Source organism: Salvia miltiorrhiza, chromosome 1 (assembly GCF_028751815.1).
Source record: "Salvia miltiorrhiza cultivar Shanhuang (shh) chromosome 1, IMPLAD_Smil_shh, whole genome shotgun sequence".
Taxonomy (NCBI): domain Eukaryota; kingdom Viridiplantae; phylum Streptophyta; class Magnoliopsida; order Lamiales; family Lamiaceae; genus Salvia; species Salvia miltiorrhiza.
This window is the reverse complement of record NC_080387.1, coordinates 68,860,793-68,885,394: the sequence shown is the minus strand read 5'-3', so window position 1 is coordinate 68,885,394 and position 24,602 is coordinate 68,860,793. Positions and strand designations below refer to the sequence as shown.

The window sequence follows — 24,602 nt, the reverse complement described above, 5'->3', positions numbered from 1 at the left end:
GTTGGAGATGGTGGCGGCGGAGAAGAGCTGGTTTTTGTTGAGGCCGTCGAACTCGTCGATGACGAGGGTTATCTCGTTAGAGAATGCGGAAGTAACGAAGTAGTGGAATTGGGTGAATAAGTAGAGCCGTAGCTCGCTGGGACGAATGACCGGACTACCATGGCAGTCGCCACCACGGAGGCCGCCGCGGAGACCACGACTTTGGCGGAGGGGAAGTCGATCTTCGAGTAAATCGCACTCATGCTTGGTACACTCAGAGAATCAGTTCAACCAGATTTGGGGGATTTGATTTGATGAATGAATTCTAATGGGAAATACAGAAACACAGAAAATTTGGTTATTGGTTTGGTGCATTGCATTTTCTACGCGGCTTTGGTTATGGTTTTTAAATAAGCGGGCTGATGACTTAGCAAGCCCATGGTTTGAAATAATCAACCTAAATAGGAGTACTATAAATTAAATATTCTCCCGTCTCTGAAATAAGTTCATCTTTTTCCTTTTTGGGACGTCCCCTAGATAAGTTTCTCTTTCTATTTTTGGATAACTACCCCACCACTAATAATACTTTATTTATTCTTACTTTTCACTTTTTCACCACTCTCAATACTAATTATAACACTTTTTCACCTTTTCACTACTCTCAATACTAATTATAACATATTTTTCTCCACTATCAATACACTTTACCATTTTTCCTTAAAATCCGTGCCGTCCCCAAAGAGGAACTTATTTTGGGGACGGATGGAGTATTAAAATGTAATTGTAAACCCTAATTTGATGAATATTGAGACATGGAGGTGACACGAGATTATAAACAAAAAAAACTAAATACTGTTAGGCCCGTTAGAAATAGGTTTCAAAAACGGAATTAACTTGATTTTGTTATAAACTATAGAGAAGCGAGAGAATAGATTAGAGAATACAAAATGAAGTTCACAACACACCCATATTTATAGGTGTTAAACCAAGTGTGAACGTCCGGTGTGAACGTTCACACACGTCCGGTGTGAACGTTCACACACGTCCGGTGTGAACGGAGGACAGTCAACTCCGGTGGCTTGAAGATGTCAAGTGTTATTCTCCCTCTAGGTTTCTTGGTCAACACACATAAGATATATCTAGAAGATATATTTACAACACTTCCCCTTGATTGACCAATCCCTAAAAAATGTTGCCTCATTAAAACCTTGCTAGGAAAACCCAATGGGACAAAACCTAGTCGAAGGAAAAAGAGTACAACTGCTTCCCCTGAACTTGAGATCATTGAATATCTTTGAGTCGACGTATGCCGATCTCGTGTACCAACTTTCTGAATGTCGATGTTGGTAATGCCTTGGTGAATAAGTCCGCCAGATTTTCACTTGAGCGAATTTGTTGCACGTCGATATCGTAACCCTTTTGAAGGTCGTGTGTGTAGAAGAGCTTTGGAAAAATATGCTTCGTCCTATCTCCTTTGATGTATCCTTCCTTGAGTTGCGCGATGCAATCAGCATTGTCTTCATATAAAACAGTTGGTTTGGCCTTTGATAAAGCTAACCCGCACGACTCTTGGATATGACTCGTCACATTTCTCAACCATACACATTCTCGACTTGTTTCGTGGATTGCAATTATTTCAGAATGATTTGAGGATGTTGCAGTCAAGGTTTGTTTCACAGACTTCCATGATATAGCAGTTCCACCACATGTGAAAATATATCCAGTTTGTGACTTAGCTTCATGTGGATCGGATAAAAATCCTGCATCCGAATACCCCACTAGAGTATTATCAGAATTTTCTTGATAATATAATCCAAGGTCAATGGTACCCTTTAGATAACGTAGAATGTGCTTAACACCATTCCAATGTCTCAAAGTGGGTGCAGAGCTAAATCTTGCTAGAAGATTAACAGAAAAAGCTATATCTGGTCTAGTATTATTAGCCAGATAAGTCAATGCTCCAATTGCACTTAGATATGGTACTTCAGGACCAAGTATCGTTTCACCCTCTTCAATTGGTCGAAATGGATCTTTCTTAGTATCAAGAGATCTAACGACCATTGGTGATGCTAATGGATGTGCATTATCCATATAGAAGCGTTTTAACACTTTTTCTGTATATGTGGATTGATGGATAAACGTACCTCCACGGATACGTTCCATTTGCAAACCAAGACAAAACTTTGTCTTTCCCAAATCTTTCATCTCAAATTCTTTCTTCAAATATTCAGCAGTTTTATTGAGCTCTTCAGGAGTCCCAATTAAATTTAAATCATCAACATAAACTGCTATGATTGCAAATCCACTTTCGGTTTTCTTAATGAAAACATAAGGGCAGATATCATCATTCTTGTATCCTTCTTTCAAAAGATACTCGCTCAGTCTATTGTACCACATACGACCAGACTGTTTCAACCCATACAACGATTTTTGCAGTTTAATTAAATACATGCTTTTGGGTTGTGACTGAAATCCTTCAGGCATTTTAAATCCTTCAGGAATTTTCATATATATGTCAGTATCTAATGACCCATATAGATAAGCAGTCACTACATCCATAAGGCGCATATCAAGCCTTTGTGACACAGCCAGACTAATCAAAAATCTAAAAGTAATAGCGTCCATTACTGGAGAGTATGTTTCCTCATAATCAATTCCTGGTTTTTGTGAGAAACCTTGTGCTACGAGTCTTGCTCTATATCTCGTAACTTCATTTTTCTCGTTTCTCTTTCTAACAAAAATCCATCTATATCCAACAGGGATTTTAGATTCCGGAGTTAAGGCTATAGGCCCAAATACTTTCCGGTTATCACAGGAATTTAATTCCCTTTCTATAGCTTCTTTTCACTTTGGCCAATCAAGTCTCTGTTTGCATTTAGCAACAGATGTATGTTCAGGATCCTGATATTTAAAACTTCAAGAGCTATATGAAAGGCAAATATATCATCAACAATGATATTTTCTCTCTCTAGTATCTGATGTAAATAATTTATTGAGATCTCATGATTTTCAGATACTTGTAATTCTTTAGGAATTACATCACTTTCATTTGATTGATTAGTCGTTTTCGTCATTGTTTGGTTTCCATCTTGCCCCTTTCTTCTTCTAGGCATAGAATCTTTGGAACCAACTGGTCGACCACGTTTTTGACGAATTTTGGACTCATTTGCTGCCAAAGCTATTTGTCCTTCAGGGACATCAATTTTAGCTGGAGTATTTGCAGCATGTATGTGAGATTGTGTCACTTTTCTTGTATCTACAAAAGCATCAGGAATTTGATTTGCAATCTTTTGCAAATGAATGATCTTTTCAATTTCTTGTTCACATTGATTTGTTCTAGAATCAAAATGTGATAAGTTTTTCTCATTCCAAGAGATTTCCTTGTGCTTTTCTGGATGTAGATTTATTCCTCCTAATGTTGGAAATGTCATTTCATCTAAATGACAATCTGCAAAACGTGCAGTAAATAAATCACCTGTTAAAGGTTCTAGATACCTTATAATCGATGGTGAATCAAATCCAACATATATCCCAAGTCTTCGTTGGGGACCCATTTTTGTTCGTTGTGGGGGTTGCAATTGGGACTTGAACCGCGCAACCAAAAGTTCGTAAGTGAGAAATATCAGGTTCTCGGCCAAATATAATTTGCATTGGGGAGTATTCATGATTTGCTGATGGCCTTAGTCGAACTAATGTTGCAGCATGTAATATGGCATGACCCCAAACAGTAGTTGGTAGTTTTGATTTCATAAGTAATGGTCTAGCAATAATTTGAAGACGTTTAATAAATGATTCCGCTAAACCATTTTGAGTATGGACATGAGCTACTGGATGTTCAATCTCAATTCCAATAGCCATACAATAGTTATCAAATGCTTGAGATGTAAACTCACCAGCATTATCAAGACGAATTCTTTTAATTGAATTGTCTGGGAATTGAGCTCTTAATTTTATGATTTGAGCAAGTAGTCTAGCAAATGTTGCATTTCTAGTAGAAAGCAAGCATACATGGGACCATCTATAAAAGGCATTAATTAATACCATAAATTATCGAAAAGGTCCACAAGGTGGATGTATAGGTCCATAAATGTCTCCTTCAATTCTTTCTAAGAAATATGGAGATTCAGTATTATCCTTCGTATATGAAGGTTTAATGACTAACTTGCCTTGCGCACAAGCATCACATGGGAATTCCTTTGTAGAAAGAATCTTTTGATTCTTTATGTTGTGCCCATATGAATTATTGATTATTCGGCGCATCATAGTCGTTCCAGGATGTCCAAACCTATCATGACAAAGCTTAAAGCTTTTTGTATCATTGAACTTTACGTTCATGAAATGGTTTGTCTCAATTGCTTTTATGAATGTGTAATACATTCCAGAAGGTAGTGTTGCTAATTTTTCTTTTGTCAGCTTATAGTCTGAAACAAAAGAATTTATGCAAAGATATTCATTTCTACCTTTCACATAATTGTCTCGATGTGGTATCCATTATTTCGGATATCCTTGAAACTTAGTAAGTTACTTACTAAAGTGCAGGGCATTTTCAATATCTAATTTAGTATCATTTGGCAAAATGATACAAGCTCTTCCGGAGCCTTCAATGATGTTGGATGCACCTGATATTGTGTTAACATTATTCTCATCTAATGTCAACTCAAGGAAATACTTCTTCTTTTGAAGAATAATATGTGTATTTATTTTCCAAGACAAATATCACAAGATTTCATATGATATTAATGTATATATATTCATGCCTTGTTAAAAACCTCTCCGCAAAAACCCTATGGGAAAAATTCGGTAGAGGAAAAGAGTACAAGATATATATATTTACTCATATATTACACTAGTTGCCTCGTTAAAAACCTTAACTAAGAAAACCTCGTAGGAAAAAACTTAGTAAGGGAAAAAAAGAGTACAACCATTCGGCCTTTAGGGCCGTTTGACCTTCAAGGTCTAATTTTCAAGAGCATGTAATATGGATTGCTCTTGAAGAGTATGTAATATTCTTCATGGAATATTGATTGTGCTACATCGGGAGCAACAATATGAATCAAATAGATAAAGATTCAAGGATATGTTATCCAAATATTTAATTTACTTGCTCTTAGAGCATGTAATATTCTTCAGGAATATTACTTGTGCTACTTTAATAGCATCAATTTAAGATTTTGAATGTAATATTCTTTAGGAATACTACTTGTGCTATTTAAATAGCATCAATGAGTTTTTCAAGATTATTTAAAAAAATACGTTGTATATATATAATATACAAAGTATATATCCACTATGAATTAAAAAAATTCCCAATACATGATAATATCAATAGTGATTCAAGTAGTAGAACATTGAAGTTTACTGATTATATAAAATAATACGAAACAATAATTGCCACGTAGTAGTAAATCATATTCAAGATTTTGTAGAATAAGATCCAATCAAATATTGCACTCTTAACAAACAAAATAAATTAAAACTCAATTATATATGTTTGTCATCTCACCGAAAGGGTGCACAAAAATATTGAGATTAAATCTATTGGCATCATATCTTTTTAACATAATCGGGCGAATCTATTATGTCTCCAACATCTTCAAGCCACCGGAGTTGACTGTCCTCCGTTCACACCGGACGTGTGTGAACGTTCACACCGGACGTGTGTGAACGTTCACACCGGACGTTCACACTTGGTTTAACACCTATAAATATGGGTGTGTTGTGAACTTCATTTTGTATTCTCTAATCTATTCTCTCGCTTCTCTATAGTTTATAACACGTTATCAGCACGATAGTTCTAGTCCTCTCATCTTCCTTCGATAGTAAAAGGATTGGAGGTATGCCCTAGGAAAGAATTGTGTCTTTCCAATAAGGTACGACTAATTTTCTTTTCATCTGAATTTCAATCCGTATAATTTTAGTAATCATCTAAATCCAGACGAAAGAAACTTTGAAGTATTAGAATATTATACTGTTTAATATGTTTATATCAATAAATTGGCTTGGAAATAACCAGAAAACGGAATCATGGTAACATATATGCTTTGCATAAAAGAGATTGTTATTGAAATTTGTGCAAATTCCCCTTATATTTGTGGTTTGATGCAAATATGTTATATTTGTTTATTACGAATGATATAATTTTCGTTATTCTTGAAGAAATACAAATAATCCTAAAAGTTATATTTTGATGCTATTAAAATAGCATTTGTTTGAGCATATTAAATTAGTGATGCATTTCGAATGATATTGATCTTAATCATTCCACCAAACAAAAGTGAATTTTGATTGGAATTTGGAGGATATAAAGTAAATTTTTGATCTGTACTTAGACGGAATATGTCATTTTATGTAAACTTGTATTTGATGTGGTATAAAAAGTCAATGTGAAATAGTAGATTTTAGAAAAATAATAAAGAAAAATGAAGTTCACAACACACCCATATTTATAGGTGTTAAACCAAGTGTGAACGTCCGGTGTGAACGTTCACACACGTCCGGTGTGAACGTTCACACACGTCCGGTGTGAACGGAGGACAGTCAACTCCGGTGGCTTGAAGATGTCAAGTGTTATTCTCCCTCTAGGTTTCTTGGTCAACACACATAAGATATATCTAGAAGATATATTTACAACAGATTTTCGGTTATGTGCTTATAATTTCAAACTACTAGTATTTCTTTTTTAGAGAATTAAAAGGACCTCACTAGATAAGGAGTGAGTGAGTAGTGATAGCACCATCAAATTAGTAGTATAAAATATGAGCGCAATCAGATGGATTTTTTGTTCAAAGATGTATAGTTCCACTGGTTAAATATGTTTTTTTTTTGACTTGAGGGAGTTGGGGAGGGGAGTGAGGTTTGAACCCGGGACCTCACTGCTCACACAGATATAGTCCAAGTGTATTCATATTATTATTATTATTATTATACCAGAGGTATTTTACAATTTCATGAACTTGATTTGGCTATAAAACCTACGCAACACGCTTTTCTAAATTCTGAGCATGCAAGTATACAAGCCAAATTACCTAGTATACGAATAAGCATATAATTAGGGATTTTGTTGATGCACAAATTTTCGAGTGCATATAGTACTCTTTGTCATTCTTCAAAAGAACTTAATAGTATAGTATTTCATTAATTGAATGAAATGTAAATTCTAGAGGCAAATATTAATAACCTAACAATTCAAAATACGAGGTAGAATCCATGCAACCAAAGGATACATAAAACACAATCAAGTCAAAACACCAAATACTAAACATATTATGTTTCTCAAGAAAAAAGATGAGATTAGTTATAACAGAATAATAGAGTGAAACCACATCGGCATTCGGCACAACCAAGGGCGGATTTATGGGGATCCATCCTCAAAACTTTTCTATTTAAATTATGGACAAGATGCAAATAAATTCAAGCATTAGACTACGCAACAACCAAACCATGAAAAAACAGTGGCATGAGCACAACCAAATTAGTGTAAACAACAATCCCATAGATATTTAACAAAACGCAATCAACCTCACTCTGCTGTAATCCCATTTTCTCCGCAGCTGATGATTCCTTTCATCATTTCTCTAAGCCCACCATCACACTGCTCTTACTCATCTTTTCTTTTTGTTTGTTGCACTTACTCTGTTAGAACCGGGTACACGATCGAGATATTACAAAATATTTATTTTGAGAAATTACGACTCAAAATAATTGAAAATATTACTAAGTAAATAATTTGAGAAATTACAACTCAAATAATTTGATACAACTGAAATACACTGTATAAATAAATTATACGTATAAACAAAGTCGAGTCGAGATGAATCTCTTCCCGCAAGAAGATTATCGCCCCGGTAGTGCTCTTCGGTTTGGCGTATCTTCCCCAAAGGTAAAACGACTTCGTCTCGTCGGATGTAGCACCACAATCCGGCGAGCTCCGGCGAACTGAATAGGATCAAGAACTGAGCACAAGTGTTGTGCAGAGGGTGTGTGTGTAGAATTGGCAGAATGCAGTATTTCTTGGTGTATCTCTGCAAGCTCTCCAGAGGCCTATTTATAGGCATGTGGTAAGTATGAATTCAAGAACTTGAATTCTACTCCGACGGCTGGAAGCCGTAAATGTTGAAGATGATGGCCGGTGGGCGCAGTCATTGAAGAAACTAAGCTGCAAAATTGAAGTTGCCATGCAGAAATCGTACTGGCGTGCTTCTGCTACTGCTTCTTCTGCTGCTGCTGAGAGCTGTGGTGTGGGCTGGGCTTACAGTTGGGCCAATAATAAATTCTGTTGGGCCAATAAATAAAAAGCCCAGTGGAGTTGGTCCAAAAAATAGTTTGGGCCCCAAACACCACCCCAAAGCACCAATTGCCAAGATCCAAGTCCTTGGCCGCGGCCCGCCCGTCCGGCGGCGGCGGCGACATCGTCGTCCGTCCGTCCGTCCGATCGATCGTCGTCGGCGGCGGCGGCGGCGCGCGTGTGTGTGTGCGCGCGAGGCTAGTACTTAGATCAAGCCCACTAGCAAGCCCACAAGTCAATTTATCAACTCCATGTGCTTTGCTATTCTTATACATGAAAAACATCTCTATGTTTTCCAATGTGGGATAACATAACAAATGTTATTTTCCCTCTTCAACATCCAAACTTTGACATACAATATCTCACTCATCGGAAATCGGTTTTGAGACTTCAAGTATATCACGTTGATCTACTCGAGATGTAGATTAACATACAATCATTATTGTAATTAAATAATAAATATTTAATTAAATAATAATTTTCAGATATGGCATAAAACCATATTTCCAACAATCCCCCACATGAGTGAGAAAACAGTATGCGAAAGTATGCAAACACTTAGCTCAGTCCTCTTAAGATACAACATTGCATTTGGAAAGGTAGCTTGTGGCTTTGAACCTGCCATAGTCAATATTATCGAGTATACCGGCGGCCTAGTGGATTGTGTTCCTTGAACTAGTCCTCCTCGGTGTATACTGAGTCAACAATATTGACACAATATTGCTTCAATCCTTATTCGTTCTCACGTTTGTGTCCATTACAGGCCTTGGAACACCTCTTTGGATTCATAAGTGTTTCAATCGAAGCGGCCCCACTTCACATTTACATAGGTGACTCTTAACTCAAGTATCCTGCTATACTTGTCCTCTTCGAGGAGTTCTAGAGTCATTAAAAGTCAAAGACTTAACCTCACCACGTGCAGGTTTCCGAACACTCACTGTTCTACAAGGAATAGGCAATTCGAGTGTTCAACACACGGATTTTCATAGCTTAGTTGTCCCATTGAACCAAGTTCTTGGGATCCTCCAGTCATCATGGTTGGGTATCCACTATGATTATCCTTAATTTGTGGACTTCAAACCCATTCCCCCTAACAGTTTATACATCTGATCTCGATGGATACTTTTTGTCAAAGGATCCGCTATGTTATCAATTGATCTTATATAATCAATTGTGATAACTCCACTAGTGATCATATGTCTCACGGTATTATGACGTCGACGAATATGTCTCGACTTACCGTTATACAAATGGTTTTGTGCTCGTCCGATAGCAGCTTGACTATCACAATGAATTATTACGGACGACACAGGTTTCGACCAACATGGAATATCCTCGAGGAAATTTTTAAGCCACTCGGCTTCTTCACCAGCTTTATCCAAAGCTATGAATTCTGATTCCATGGTCGATCTAGCAATACATGTTTGCTTCTTGGATTTCCAAGACACAGCACCACCCCCCACAGTGAATACATAACCGCTCGTTGAAAACGAGTCTTTGGCATCAGATATCCAATTTGCATCACAGTACCCTTCAAGTACAGAGGGTTCCCTAGTATAATGAATCGCATAGTTTTGAGTATATTTCAAATATCTCAAAACCCTTTCAAGAGCTTTCCAATGTTCATTACTAGGGTTAGCTGTAAAGCTGCCCAACTTGTTGACCGAGCATGCTATATCGGGACGAGTGCAATTTGTTAGATACAACAAGCTCCCAATAATCTTCGCATATTCTATCGCGTCAACAGGTTCTCCCTTGTGTACACTCAAATGCACATTAGGTTCCCATGGTGTCTTAGCTATTGGCTTGTCAAAAGCGTTGAATTTCTTTAACACTTTCTCAACGTAGTGAGATTGTGTTATAGTAATACCATCAGGTCTTCTTAGAATTTTAATTCCAAGGATAACATCAGCTAAGCCCATATCTTTCATGCTAAAATTTTTACTTAGCATGTCTTTGGTTTCTTAAATCACTCGGGAATTACTTCCCATGATGAGCATGTCATCTACATAAAGACAAACAATAACATATCCGTTATTAGAATTCTTAATGTAGATACATTTATCGCACTCATTGATTCTGAATCCATTTGACAACATTACACTGTCAAATTTTAAATGCCATTGAAGCGGTGCTTGCTTCAACCCATATAAAGACCTTTGAAGTTTGCATACTTTGTGCTCTTGCCCAGGTACTACAAACCCTTCAGGTTGCTTCATATATATTTCATCTTCCAACTCGCCATACAAGAACGCAGTTTTCACATCCATTTGGTGAATCTCGAGATTGTGCAAGGCAGCAATAGCGAGAAGCATCCGAATAGATGTTAGTCTGGTCACAGGTGAATAGGTATCGAAGAAATCGTACCCTTCTTTCTGCCTGAAACCTTGAACGACAAGTCGGGCTTTGTACTTATCTATAGTACCATCAGATTTGTACTTCTTCTTTAGGATCCATTTGCATCCTAAAGCTTTACTTCCAGGTGGTAGATCCACTAACACCCAAGTATGATTCTGCATAATGGAATCAATCTCAATATCGATGGCTTCTTTCCAGAGAGCTGCATCTGAGCCAGACATAGCTTCTTTAATCGTCACCGGTTCGCCATCTAGCATCAAGACAACATAATCCGGTCCATAGACATTAGCTTTTCTAACTCGTTCCCCACGTCTCGGTTCTACATCCATAGGTTTAGACCTTGGTCTTTTCCTATTAGGTGGTACATGATTAGAACCCGTGGCATCATCTACTTGAGTAGAATTACTAGCTACTTCCATAGGTTTAGAACCTGTAGCATCACCATCAACTCCATCATTAGAGTTCGATGTACCTTTATCCTTGTTAGGATAGATATTTTCAAAGAATATAGCATTCCTTGATTCTATCGTTGTCCCAACATGTATATCAGGTATCTCCGATCTGTGCACTATAAAACGATAGGCACTGCTATTAAGTGCATGACCAATGAAGATACAATCCACCGTTTTAGGTCCTATTGTAACTTGCTTTGGTAAAGGCACTTCTACCTTGGCTAAACACCCCCACACTTTGAGGTATTTATACGAAGATTTCCTTCCTTTCCATAGCTCATAGGGAGTTACATCTTTCCCTTTGAGTGGAATCTTGTTCAAGATATAGTTGGCCGTTAAGACAGCTTCCCCCCACATGTTCTGGGGTAATCCTGAACTAATCAACAAGGCATTCATCATCTCCTTAAGAGTTCGATTCTTGCGTTCAGCAACGCCGTTAGATTGTGGTGAATAAGGAGCCGTCGTTTGATGGATTATACCACTTTCGTTGCATAATTCAGCAAACGGAGCTACATATTCTCCACCTCTATCACTTCGAACCATCTTAATTCGACATCCAAGTTGATTCTCGGCTTCATTTTTGAAGTTTCTAAAAGCTTCAATAGCCTCATCTTTACTTTTCAATAAGTAAAGGTAACAATACTTTGTGCAATCGTCTATAAAGGTGATAAAGTACTTCTTGCCACCTCTAGTTTGCACGAACTTTAAATCACAAACATCGGTGTGAATAAGTTCCAATGGTTGAGTGCTCATTTTTACCGATTTAAACGGTAACTTAACCATTTTGGCTTCAACACAAACTTCACATTTTTCTTGTGAGTTGTATTCATCAACTTTTAGTAAATTCATTTTTACTAATCTCTTTATAGCATTTAGATTAACATGTCCAAGTCTACAATGCCATAAATCAGAACACTCAATCAAGTAAGCAGAAGAAGTTGATGCATCTTTATTGATTTTAGCCTTGGCAGGCTTACAAGCTCTTACACCAAGTTTGAAAAGTCCTTCGGAGGCATAGCCTTTCCCTAGGAACTTTCCCCACTTGCGTATTACAACATAGTCAGATTTGAAAAACAATTCAAAATCCTTATTCGTAAGCCTAAAGCCCGAAATTAAATTCTTTCGGACAGTTGGAACGTGTAATACGTCTTTTAATGTGATCTCCACGCCCGACGTGAGTTGAAGAATCACATCTCCCATGCCAAGGACTTGGGATGTCCGTTCGCTAGCCTCCATTATCGTTTTGTTTTCCACTTCTTTGTAGTTGTGGAACAACTCACGATTTATGCATATATGGACGGTAGCGCCGGTGTCCACGAACCAAGCGTTCGGGTTGTCCACATGATTCACCTCGGAGATCATGGCAGCAAAGTCATCGTGGTTCCAATCGTCGAAGTCCTTCTCGACGTTGTTCACGTTGCCATTTGCTTTCTTCCGCTTTGGCTTGCGGCAATCCTTAGCCATGTGACCTTTTTTGTCACAATTATAACATACACCATCAAACTTTGATGGTTGACTACCGCTTTGCTTCCCTTTACCCTTATTATTAGGGTTAGGGCGACCACGTTTGTTGGAGGGACCGCCTTTCTCGGTGAGATTGGCCTTTGCCTCCATTGGAGCTTTTCCCTTTTGATCACGACTTCTCACGTGATCCTCCATTTGAAGCTTGGATATTAATATCGGCACGGACATCTCCGAGCGCTCATGCTTCAAAAGGTTTTGAAATTTCCTCCAACTAGGAGGTAATTTCTCTATGATGATTGCAACGAGCAATGCATCCGCCAAGGGCATCCCTTCGGCTTGAACCTCATGTGAAAGATTTTGGAACTCTTCCACTTGGTCCATCAATGGCCGGGAGTCGACCATTTTATATTCCAACCATTTGGCGACAATATACTTGGTAGTATTTGCCTTGTCCACTTGATATTTCAGATCAAGGGCCTCCCACAATTGTTTCGCGGTTTCATGAACCTTGAAAACACGGTAGAGCCGTTCGTCCAGAGACATGAGAACGGTGTTACGGCACAAGTAGTCGCCGCGGCACCAGTTCAAATATCCGGCACGAATTTCTTGGCTTGTCTCCCCTTCCCCTTCACTCGGGGTTGGAGGTTTATCCTCCATTAAGAATCCGGCAAACCCCACGGTTGTGAGGTAGAATAGCATCTTCTCTTGCCAATATTTGAAGTTCTTGCCTGAGAACGTTGATGGTTTCTCGGCAAGACCAATAGTTCTAGATGTTGACGATGAAGCCCCCGTTGATGCAAACGAGGAAAATATTGACGACGTGGTTGAACCGATGGTTGCAGAGGTGGTGGAGCCATCCATATTGACGTCGGTGTGAGCCATTTTTCGAACGTGTATCAACGGCAGAGAAAAAATAATCTTCTTGCGATTGTTAGAACCGGGTACACGATCGAGATATTACAAAATATTTATTTTGAGAAATTACGACTCAAAATAATTGAAAATATTACTAAGTAAATAATTTGAGAAATTACAACTCAAATAATTTGATACAACTGAAATACACTGTATAAATAAATTATACGTATAAACAAAGTCGAGTCGAGATGAATCTCTTCCCGCAAGAAGATTATCGCCCCGGTAGTGCTCTTCGGTTTGGCGTATCTTCCCCAAAGGTAAAACGACTTCGTCTCGTCGGATGTAGCACCACAATCCGGCGAGCTCCGGCGAACTGAATAGGATCAAGAACTGAGCACAAGTGTTGTGCAGAGGGTGTGTGTGTAGAATTGGCAGAATGCAGTATTTCTTGGTGTATCTCTGCAAGCTCTCCAGAGGCCTATTTATAGGCATGTGGTAAGTATGAATTCAAGAACTTGAATTCTACTCCGACGGCTGGAAGCCGTAAATGTTGAAGATGATGGCCGGTGGGCGCAGTCATTGAAGAAACTAAGCTGCAAAATTGAAGTTGCCATGCAGAAGTCGTACTGGCGTGCTTCTGCTACTGCTTCTTCTGCTGCTGCTGATGTGGGCTGGAGCTGTGGTGTGGGCTGGGCTTACAGTTGGGCCAATAATAAATTCTGTTGGGCCAATAAATAAAAAGCCCAGTGGTGTTGGTCCAAAAAATAGTTTGGGCCCCAAAGCACCAATTGCCAAGATCCAAGTCCTTGGCCGCGGCCCGCCCGTTCGGCGGCGACGTCGTCGTCCGTCCGTCCGTCCGATCGATCGTCGGCGGCGGCGGCGGCGCGTGTGTGTGTGTGCGCGCGAGGCTAGTACTTAGATCAAGCCCACTAGCAAGCCCACAAGTCAATTTATCAACTCCATGTGCTTTGCTATTCTTATACATGAAAAACATCTCTATGTTTTCCAATGTGGGATAACATAACAAATGTTATTTTCCCTCTTCAACATCCAAACTTTGACATACAATATCTCACTCATCGGAAATCGGTTTTGAGACTTCAAGTATATCACGTTGATCTACTCGAGATGTAGATTAACATACAATCATTATTGTAATTAAATAATAAATATTTAATTAAATAATAATTTTCAGATATGGCATAAAACCATATTTCCAACATACTCATCTTTAATTTCCTCTCCTCCTTCTTGAGCTCGAGAAACTCGATGAGGCCTCGGAGCGCAAGCTCCCGATCCTCTCCTCCTTCTTGAAAAATGTTAAGAATTATTATTAATGTGATTTACAGTTTCATGAACTTGATTTAGCTTCAAAGGCGACTATTTAGGATCTATAGCATGCAGTATACAAGCATAAACCTAATGTTTAATATTCTTTTATTTAGATTCAAACAACGAACAAAGATATATATTTTCTCTTTCTATCAAAGTAAAAGAACAGACCCTTCGAAGATATAAGAATCCCTCGATGTTTTAGCTAGAGAATAAGGCTGATTAAGGTTTAATCCCATCTGCGTACGGTGATATTTTCTCATCTTTAGGTGGTGTTGTATTTTCGCTTACGTGCGTCAATTCAAGGAGATTTGAGGAAAATGATATTCTGATTTTTATGGCGTTTAATCGAGCAGATTGTGTGCACAATTGGGTATGAAGAAATTCTACTGTGTAAAGAGACACGAAAATTGTATGTGTTGTACTCGGACATGGAGCAATGTATATATTGCATAGTGAGCCACATTTGAATCCAATCAGGCTATTTTGGATCACATTTTAAACAAAAAAATGTGGCCTATAAATGTCGAATTGGGCCCAAATGTAGCTCAAGAACACCAAAAATTAAAATAATTAGTCTATTTTTGCAAGTCCGAAAAATATTGGCCTATTTCTGCAAATCGTCATAATCCTCTCTTCCGATTGAGCTTCAGTTTATCACATTTTGTGTCTTATTTTTAATTTTATTTAGTTTTTTTATATATTTTTTCTCCAATTTCAACTTTGTGTTGGTGTAGAGCTCTGCGGCGGAGAAGAAATGGTTTTTGTTGAGGCCGTCTAACTCATCGATCACGAGGGTTATCTTGTTGTCATCAGTTATGTCATTTTGACATTAATTATTAATTGTTGTTTCAAAATTATCAATACATATATGTCATTTATATATATCATTTTTAGAAACTATATGTGAAACATAATTGAAAATAAAAGTTATTAATTACGACAATATGTAGTCGTTATTATATTTTATATATATTATAGTGGCTTGATTAATTTAAATGTTCAAAATTTCTTCTATACTTGTGACTAAATATTCATGAAAGAAGGATAAATAAATACATATGTTAAAAGTTCATATATAATCATAAATCTTATCTATATTAATATTTTGATAATTTTATTTATATATAATATTTTATGACCAGACAAAAATATGTTATTAGATACTTAATATGATCATATAAGGTAAAGTTAGACTACAAACTCATTTTAAAATAAAAACTACAAATCATGAAAATATAATAAATTATATGAGTAGAAAAAATTATAATAAAAAGATATTTGTATCATCTAGAGTGGACGAAATAAACTAATAAATAAATTTTAAAATATAATTATTTCCAAAATAGTAAGGTGATTTTTGTCGGAAAAATACAACTTACTATGTTTGAAAGTGGTTTTGCTTATATATATATAGGGGTGGACTACCTTGAGAACACATCTTAAAATAAGAAATAAGAGCAATTTTTAATGTATGAATTTTATGTAGAACACATATGAATTCACTGTATAAAGATATGAATTATGAAAATTAATTTTTGCTACCTTTGAGATTCGAACTCAGGTAAATCCATCCAACAGGGTTACGAATCAACCGTAGATCTTGATGATCTAAGGGTTGAAAATGATTCTTATTTTATAGGAGTATCTTAAGAAGTGTACTTATTTTAGCATATATATATATATATATATGCAAAAGTAGCATATAAAATTGGGTGATTCTATTAGTAGCCCTCATTTTACTCTTTAATTATAGCATCCTATCTAAAATAATAATTAAAAATTATTAAAATTTTATTATTTTATCCTATATTTCATACCTCTAAATTAAATTAAATTAAATTAATAATAAATTAACAATTCCATTTATGTAAATAGAAAAGAATAAACACTGCAAAGAACTATATAGCCCCCAACTCAAAATTATGAGAATCAAGTACAGAACAAAAATTAGCGATTCAGAGTTTCAATTATCATCCTTTGATTTCTTTGTCATGAGCAAGAGTAATCATAAATAAAACATACGAATTACAAACAAAATTTTGAACACGTTAGAAAATATTCAAATATCAAAATGTCTTTGAATAATTAATTAGATACTTCTTCTTTCTCCATATAAATAAAGATCGATGAACTAAGCTTCATTGTCCACATATACTTCACAATTTCATGATCCAAGCTCACATACAAACCCTAATCAACCTCTCAATCCTCACTTTTCTAGGCTTAGGTGCGAATTGCAGACACACACATCATTGTGTGTCTTCGTATGTTTGATTTTTGTGCTTTGCAATCCGTTAGATGCATTTCTCATGGGTTAAATTGTTATAATTTGATTTGTGTTTCTAAACATGTATCTTCAGAATTTGTGTAATTTGATTAGTGCTTGTATATCCGTTTCATGAGGATTGATTTAGTTTGACGTGTGAACGGATTGAAAAAAAAAATCAATGAAGATGAAGCGTCGCCAAACTATCTGTGAGCAATCGATAGTTCTTTTGATGTGATTCTTAGAATTTTGAGTTGAGAGCTATATAATTCTTTACACGGTTTATATCTACTTAAATGAAATTGTTATTTTATTATAAATTTAATTAAAGTTGGGGCTATAAACTAGTATAAGATAAAATAATAAATTTTTAATTATTATAAACAGTATGGGGTTATGAATAGAATTACCCTATAAAATCTAGAGTTAATGGGCTCAACTAATCTTTATTGAATGTTAGCAATTGGGCCGGGTTAGCTCTTCTCTTCTCATGATTCTGGCTTAGACTCTTAGCCCATCATCTTAATAACCCAAAAAAGAAAAATGCGTCTGTGTTACAATTTTAGTCAATTCTTTATAAAGTTGCTGAATACTCTCGAAACCTCTAGTTTTTTAATCTCGTGTTTATTTTCGTTCTTAAATAAGAAATTATCAATTATGAATATACATAGAAAGAGAGAGAACGGTTCAAGTTGAAACTCTCTTTATTATAGTTACTAAACATTAATATGCGCTATTCATTTTTGTATGATTTACTACAATGTTATAGACACAAATATTATCATAAAGGGATCATTCATATAAGTTTCTAGTGTAATGGCTCCTTATAAAACTTAACTAAGAATAAAATATAGCTAGAATAGAATATAAGTATATGATGAAATTATTTTACACCTCAAAATCAGTTGATGGATTAGATGGACAATGTGACAAGAAAGCATATATTCGAGCTAGTACTATTAGAAATGGTCATAGACATTTAATACAAGTCTAACTGGATTACTTCTGGCAACGTGACATCAATAAGAATATATGCTTATTACCCAAGAATTAGAATACAATTCCCTTTATTTTCTATTTTCCTAATTATCCACAAACAAAATCTTCTACAGATTTTCTTGCTTTATATGACACTATGGCCATCCATCCGAGTTATGCAAAATTCGCTATAATATATATTTTTTTCTCTTTTAGCTTAATTTATATTTTTGGAGGTGTAGTGTTCACTATATATTATTTAGATTTATATAATGATTGTGAAGTAGAGCATGCTCAATTTTCTCGAATGCGTAAATTTCATTTTGTATCTTATATATTATTAACAAAGAAAATAATACTTCATCAGTCTACCAATTCGTGTTCTAATTTATTATTTTGATTTGTTCACCAATTCGTGTTATATTCATTTTTAGTAACTATTTCATTAATAAATAAATCATTTTTTCTTAAAAGTCGTGTCCCTTCTTCACCCAACAAATAAACAATATGTTTATTTATCTTATTATATTTTCATCTATGATTATTTTTCCTAATATTCACGTAAGATTTTTTCAAAAGAATTGTAGTTCTACTATATGTGCATGGTGAAATTAAAATACTAGAGAAAATAATTAGAAAAATAAATATACATATTAGCAAGAAAATTAAGGCTTCAAAGTTCCGATATATACATGTTATATACGTAGCGCAGGAATGATACAGTCATTCAATTTTATCATTCTCTAACTATGTACCATCAGGAACTCAAAAAAAAAAAAAAAAACCTTTAGAAAAGGTTTATCAAAATCTAGAAAATATTAATTAAAAAAAAGAGGGGGAGAGGAGATAGGAAGAAGCGCGGGTTCAATTCAAGCTTGAAATGAAACCACAGCTGAAACCCCTTCTTCTTCCCTCAAAAACCTCTGCTGCCGCGCGATGAACGCCTCCACCGTCTGCCGGAATTCTTCGCTGCTCATCTCCTCCTCCGCCCTCTTCCGACACTTCTCACTCATGCACCGCCTCAAGTCGCGGCGGCGCTCCTCCTCCTCCTCCTCTCGCACCGGCCGCTCGAGATTCGCCGATCGAGTCCTGCTGATCGCCTTCCCCTCGTCGCGAGCTTCCGACGCTACTTTCTCCACCGCTCTGATCCACGTCTGCTGCTGATTGACGTTGTTATTCCGGCATTTCTCCACGTACTCGTCGTAGAAATCAGTGCTCCTCTCGCCGGAGAACCGCCGCGATATCAGGAAGAGCGCGATCACGATCGCGTTTCCGACGACGAAGACGGATCTAGGGCTAATCAGCGCGACGACGGAGATTCCGCGGAAATACTCGCCGGAGAGCTTCAGAAAAACCGCGAACTGAGCGGAAAATCGCGAAACGACGATCAAAAAAACGAAGAGCTCCACGAATCGGAAAAGGCTCGTGATCCGCTGAACCCTGCGGTATTTCGCCACCGCGTTCGCTTTCTCCACTCTTACGTCGTGAAATTTGAATGAATCCATAATTTTTATTTTCGATTAATTATTTGGATGTTTTTGCGTGCAACAGTTTGAGATCTAGTAGTTTCTTCTATGCTGCTCTCTCTATTTTCTCTCACTAGAAATAAGAGTGGAGATGCATGAATTTGAGGAGATAGCAGAAGTGGATTGCGATGAGCATAGTGTGTGGAAATAAATAGGATTTTCTGGTGAGAATATATTTGAGAATATATGTATTAGTGTTGAAGAGTGGAATGGGGTAGTGAGTGTGATAAAAAGGGTGGTTGTTTAATATTTGTGGCTTTTGGTTTTGGAGTGGAAGTGAGTGGTATATATAGACTAAAAAAATTTGTAGATTCTTTCATCTTTTTAAAATTAACCCACTTTATTAGTTGTGGTGGATTTATAATCTCTTTTTTTTTTCATTAAGTGTGGAGTGGAGGAGTAAGGTACTTGGTGCAACATCTTCTATACTCTTATAATTATTGTAAATATGTAACACATAATTTGCTTTTTGTAGGCAAAACATGAATTCAATAATGTTAATTTTAATATTGAAATCTCTATTGAAACATGTTTGGTAAAAATCCTAGTGAGGGTGAGGAACGAGAGCAACTCAAAATGATTAACACGTATATAATATATAGATTTGAATTTCAGATCTTTTATATATTAATTTCTTGTCTCACTCTCAATTATTCTTGTTCAATTTCAATTTTTATTGTTTTAATTTAACTAGCACACTCCTACGGGCGATGCACCCCGAATATCGAAATTAAACGACATGTTTAAAATATTAAACATAATTAAAATATAAATAAATGAAAAATATATTTTAAAAATAAAAATAGAATAATCCACATCAATTATTTAATAACACTATGAATTTGAAAACGTAAATTTTTAATTTTGTATAAAGTATGATGATAATTATAGTTATCAAATAGATTTTTAACTTTGATAATGAAAATTAACATTAGACATTATTGCAGAGTATTAAGTGTCATAATAAATAAATAAATATTTTATTAAAGCAAGAGAAAATAAAATATTTTAAATTCTAAATTTTTTATAACTTATTTGTTTTAAATTCATTGTTTGATGATTTTTATATCATATTAAAGATATTATCACGAATTTAAATTTAAGATGCATATTGAATATTGTTTCATGAATCAAATTTGACGATGTTTAAAAAATATTTTTAAAAAAGGAGCGAAATTGATCGGTGAATAGAGAAAAAACAATGAAAATTGATGGGAGAAGTGAGAAAAAAAGGGAGGGAAAAACTCTCTTTTATTATATAGATTTTACAATTATTAATTATGATTCAATAATTCAATTAGAGTTTACAATCATATTTTTACATTTAATATACAATTTCAGTTATTTCTTAAAAAAATTATTATTCCGTATATAATTAGGATATTTACAGCATATATAGTGTGTGTTGGTGGGGGTAATACCACTTTTGCTAGGTGGATAGAGCACATATGCAGTTCTTGAAATAGAAATCTCCAGCTGTTTATGCTTATGCATCGCATCTTCTCTCAAATGATCTGTAATTTGGATAAGGACCTAGCTATATCTGGCATTTTCTTTTGGGAGCTACCTATATGTGGCATAATTAAATGAACAGTTAGGCAAAACAGTAAAAAACAAATTAAATCTCAATCATCACGACTTTTTTTTTCTTGTTTTTTATTTTGGTACTTGTTGATATATATATATATATATATATGGGGAAGGGCTACCGTGAGAGCACCTGTTAAAATAAGAAATAAGAACTATAAAAATGTATGAATTTTATGTAGAAACGTATGAATTCGCTGTATAAAGGTATGAATTGCGAAAAATAAATTTTTGCTACATTTGGGATTCGAACTCAGGACCATGAATTCTTCCACCAGGATGATGAATCAACCGTAGATCTTGATGATCTAATGGCTAAAAATGATTCTTATTTTATATTTTAAGAAGTGTACTTATTTTAGCCCTCCCCTATATATATGTATTCAAAATCTTAAAGTCACCTGGCTCGCAATTCTTTAAGGTCGCATCTCAATCTCACATGGCACCTCGCTGCCTACTTCGTTTTTCTATCAATTAATACCACAAATTAACCGCATAAGATTTTAATGATACTATAATTTATATGCACGTGGATCTTTATTTTAACGTGTTATAATGTTAAGTTTCATTAAAACTTCTATGATAAAAGTGAAGAAGAAAAATACTTTCTTATGTATAGTATAGAAAAGCCAAAGCAACCAATTGTTCAAGTTGTGACAACGTTGTCACAACTGAATAATTATAAAATATATGAATAATTAAATATAACAAATAGAGTTAATTGGCTCTAAATTCATATATTATAGTCAAATTTTGGTTTTTTCCATACATTATAAAATTGGTGCCAAAATGTATATACTTTGAGATTGTTTGAAATTTCTCAGAAATTTCAATTTTCCCCAAATCAAAGCTTACGTGGCAAAATTAAATTTGATGTGGCAAGCTTATCGATCAAAACGACATCGTTTTGATTATTATTTTTTTAAAAAAAAATTGAAAAACAAACCCAGTTTGCCGCATTATCGTTGACACCTCCAGGTTGCTGCGCGGCTTCCGGTTGTGGCCCATTAAATTTATTTTTATTTTTCAATTTAAATAAAATCAAAATAGCGTTATTTTGATCGATAAGCTTGCCACAATAATTTTAATTTTTCCACGTAAGCTTTGATTTGGGAGAAACTGAAATTTATGGGAAATTCCAAAAAGTCTAAGGTGTATGTATTTTGGCACAAATTTCATATATAGTGTATGGGAAAAATCAGAATTTGAGTATAATGTATGGATATTTACAGCCAATTAACCCTAACAAATAATATATAAGATCTGATCATTTCTTGTTTATGTATTTTATATATATATTCATAATTAAATATCTTTTGTGTATATATTTTATGTGTTTATTTATGATTTTCAATTCTCATGAAAAAATATGATTCTGATTAATTAATTGAATCGAAACCCGGACATATATAATTTAATCGTACAAAAAGTATTAACAGGGCAGCCTAATTTTGATCGACTAATAACCAAATTCAATGTACAGTCGACAAGCCTCAGCTCGAGTCAAATCATCAAAGACTGCTAAATGCAGTGTATAAAGTTAATGATTAATTTGAACACCAAACGTAGGCAACATCATTCGTGCATGCTTTATGCTTAGTTTCGTAATATGTACTACTAGTATTTAATTTTTGTGGCAGTATCTAATATAGTTTTATTAAATGAGTTGTGGAATTTTGTAATTTTTTATAGTTGGACTTGAATTTTGATGTAATTGTACATTTGATGATATACTATAATATAGTACGGAGATGAGAAATATAAAAATACAAATACAATATAGTATAATATATGAATTAAAGATGAGAAATATAAGAATACAAATTCATATGTTTTAAAATACAATAAAAATTATATATTCTTATTTTTTACAATAACTTTGATTTTTATTAAAACTCTCTCTAGATAAATATAAAATACTCCCTCCGTCCATGAAAGAACTTCCTAAGAGGGAGTGACACGGGTTTTAAGAAAAAATATTATTGAGTGTATTGAGAGTGGATAAAAGGTAGTTGAGTGTATTGGGAGTGGTGAAAATGTGTTATAATTAATACTGAGAGTTGTGAAAAGTGAAAAGTAAGAGGATTATAAGTGGTGGGGTATAGTCCAAAAATAGGTAGGAAGTTCTTTTGTTGACATCCCAAAAAGAAAAAATAGGAAGTTCTTTCGTGGACGGATGAAGTATATGATTTAAAAATTTAACGTTACCGATTCATTCTCATTTCTCATCATATTTGTCCATTTTCAATTCTTATCACATTTATCTATTTTCATTTCATCTTCTCCCTATATATATATATGTATTGTCCAACATAATTATATGATACTTATAATAATCAAATACGAAACTCATTTGGATCGACGTCTTAGAATAATGGAAATTGCACCTCCAAGTGGAGCATTTTTTATTGGATTCTTTGAAAACACATAGGCCCATGACTCTTCTATTATTGGTGAAAGTATTTTTATATTTATTTACGCATTATTATTCCAAATTATTTTTGAGACTTAGAGGAGAGCCTGAGTTTATCATTTATAATTGCAGTTCCATGATTTTCGAGCTTATTATTATTGTAGGCTCCATTTGTTCTTGCTTACTAACTAAGAAATTGCCACATGGCATTCGCTTTCCTAGAGCACGCACCAATGGTAATGCGCGAATTATTTGTGTCCGTGCCTACGTGGCAATTAAAGATGGGAGAAATTATTTTCAAGAATGGCCCTCCAAAAAGCTTCGAAATTTTGGTATTTAGCACCACTCCTTTTGAATTTTGGGACCTTCATAAACCCCCTTTTTTAGTAAAGAAGGGCAACATGCCAAATTCATCCACAAAAATGAGACCCCTCGCTTATACAAACAAATTTCTTAACTCGAAAAATTAAAATCAAAATATTAATAATAATAGAAATTAATTCTCAACCACTTATTTGATCCTAGAAGATTATAAAAATATTCTATTGATGAATCAATTCAACATCTCGCATTCAAGAAAAGTATATATCGAACTCCTGAAGAAACTATGCATCGCTCTTGATTAAAAAATTATATGCATTGTATACGTATACAAATAAAAGGCTACATCCGTCAATCCACAAAAAAATTATATTCATCCAAATTTATTTAAAACTTAAAATGTATAAACATGAAACGGCAATCATCTATTTCAAATAGCAGGTGATACAAGGGGATTGTTGATGAAGGGAAGCTTCAACGCCCGTAACTAATTTTTTTTAACATTATATTTAAAATTATATCGACTTAACAATTTTCACAATTTAAAATTTTGAATTTTAGTTCTCTTCTCTCCAAACTAATCACATACTATAAATAAACTCATGTAAAGGACCACAATGAACTTATGATTTTGTCGGACATACAAAAATGTCCAAATTTAGCGCATGGCCATATAATTACCCTTTACACGTTCCATCACCCATGGAATAAAGTCTGAGAGGGACTTTTGTTGGAGCTAATTAACTTTTATTTCTTTTTCAAGTAGACTGTAATATGCAAC

At 35.0% G+C, this 24,602-nt stretch overlaps 1 protein-coding gene across 1 annotated transcript; it reads right to left on the bottom strand.

Moving 5' to 3' along the window:
- Window positions 1–18,603: 18,603 nt before the first annotated feature.
- LOC131005428 (uncharacterized) lies at window positions 18,604–19,853 on the bottom strand. Its single transcript, XM_057932423.1, has one exon. It carries the CDS (start codon window positions 19,477–19,479, stop codon window positions 18,844–18,846), a length of 636 nt encoding a protein of 211 aa, XP_057788406.1. The 5' UTR covers window positions 19,480–19,853; the 3' UTR covers window positions 18,604–18,843.
- Window positions 19,854–24,602: the final 4,749 nt, after the last annotated feature.

Bases quoted from the DNA above. Each gene is read 5' to 3' on its own strand.
- LOC131005428 (XM_057932423.1), bottom strand. From the start codon at position 19,479: ATGGATTCATTCAAATTTCACGACGTAAGAGTGGAGAAAGCGAACGCG.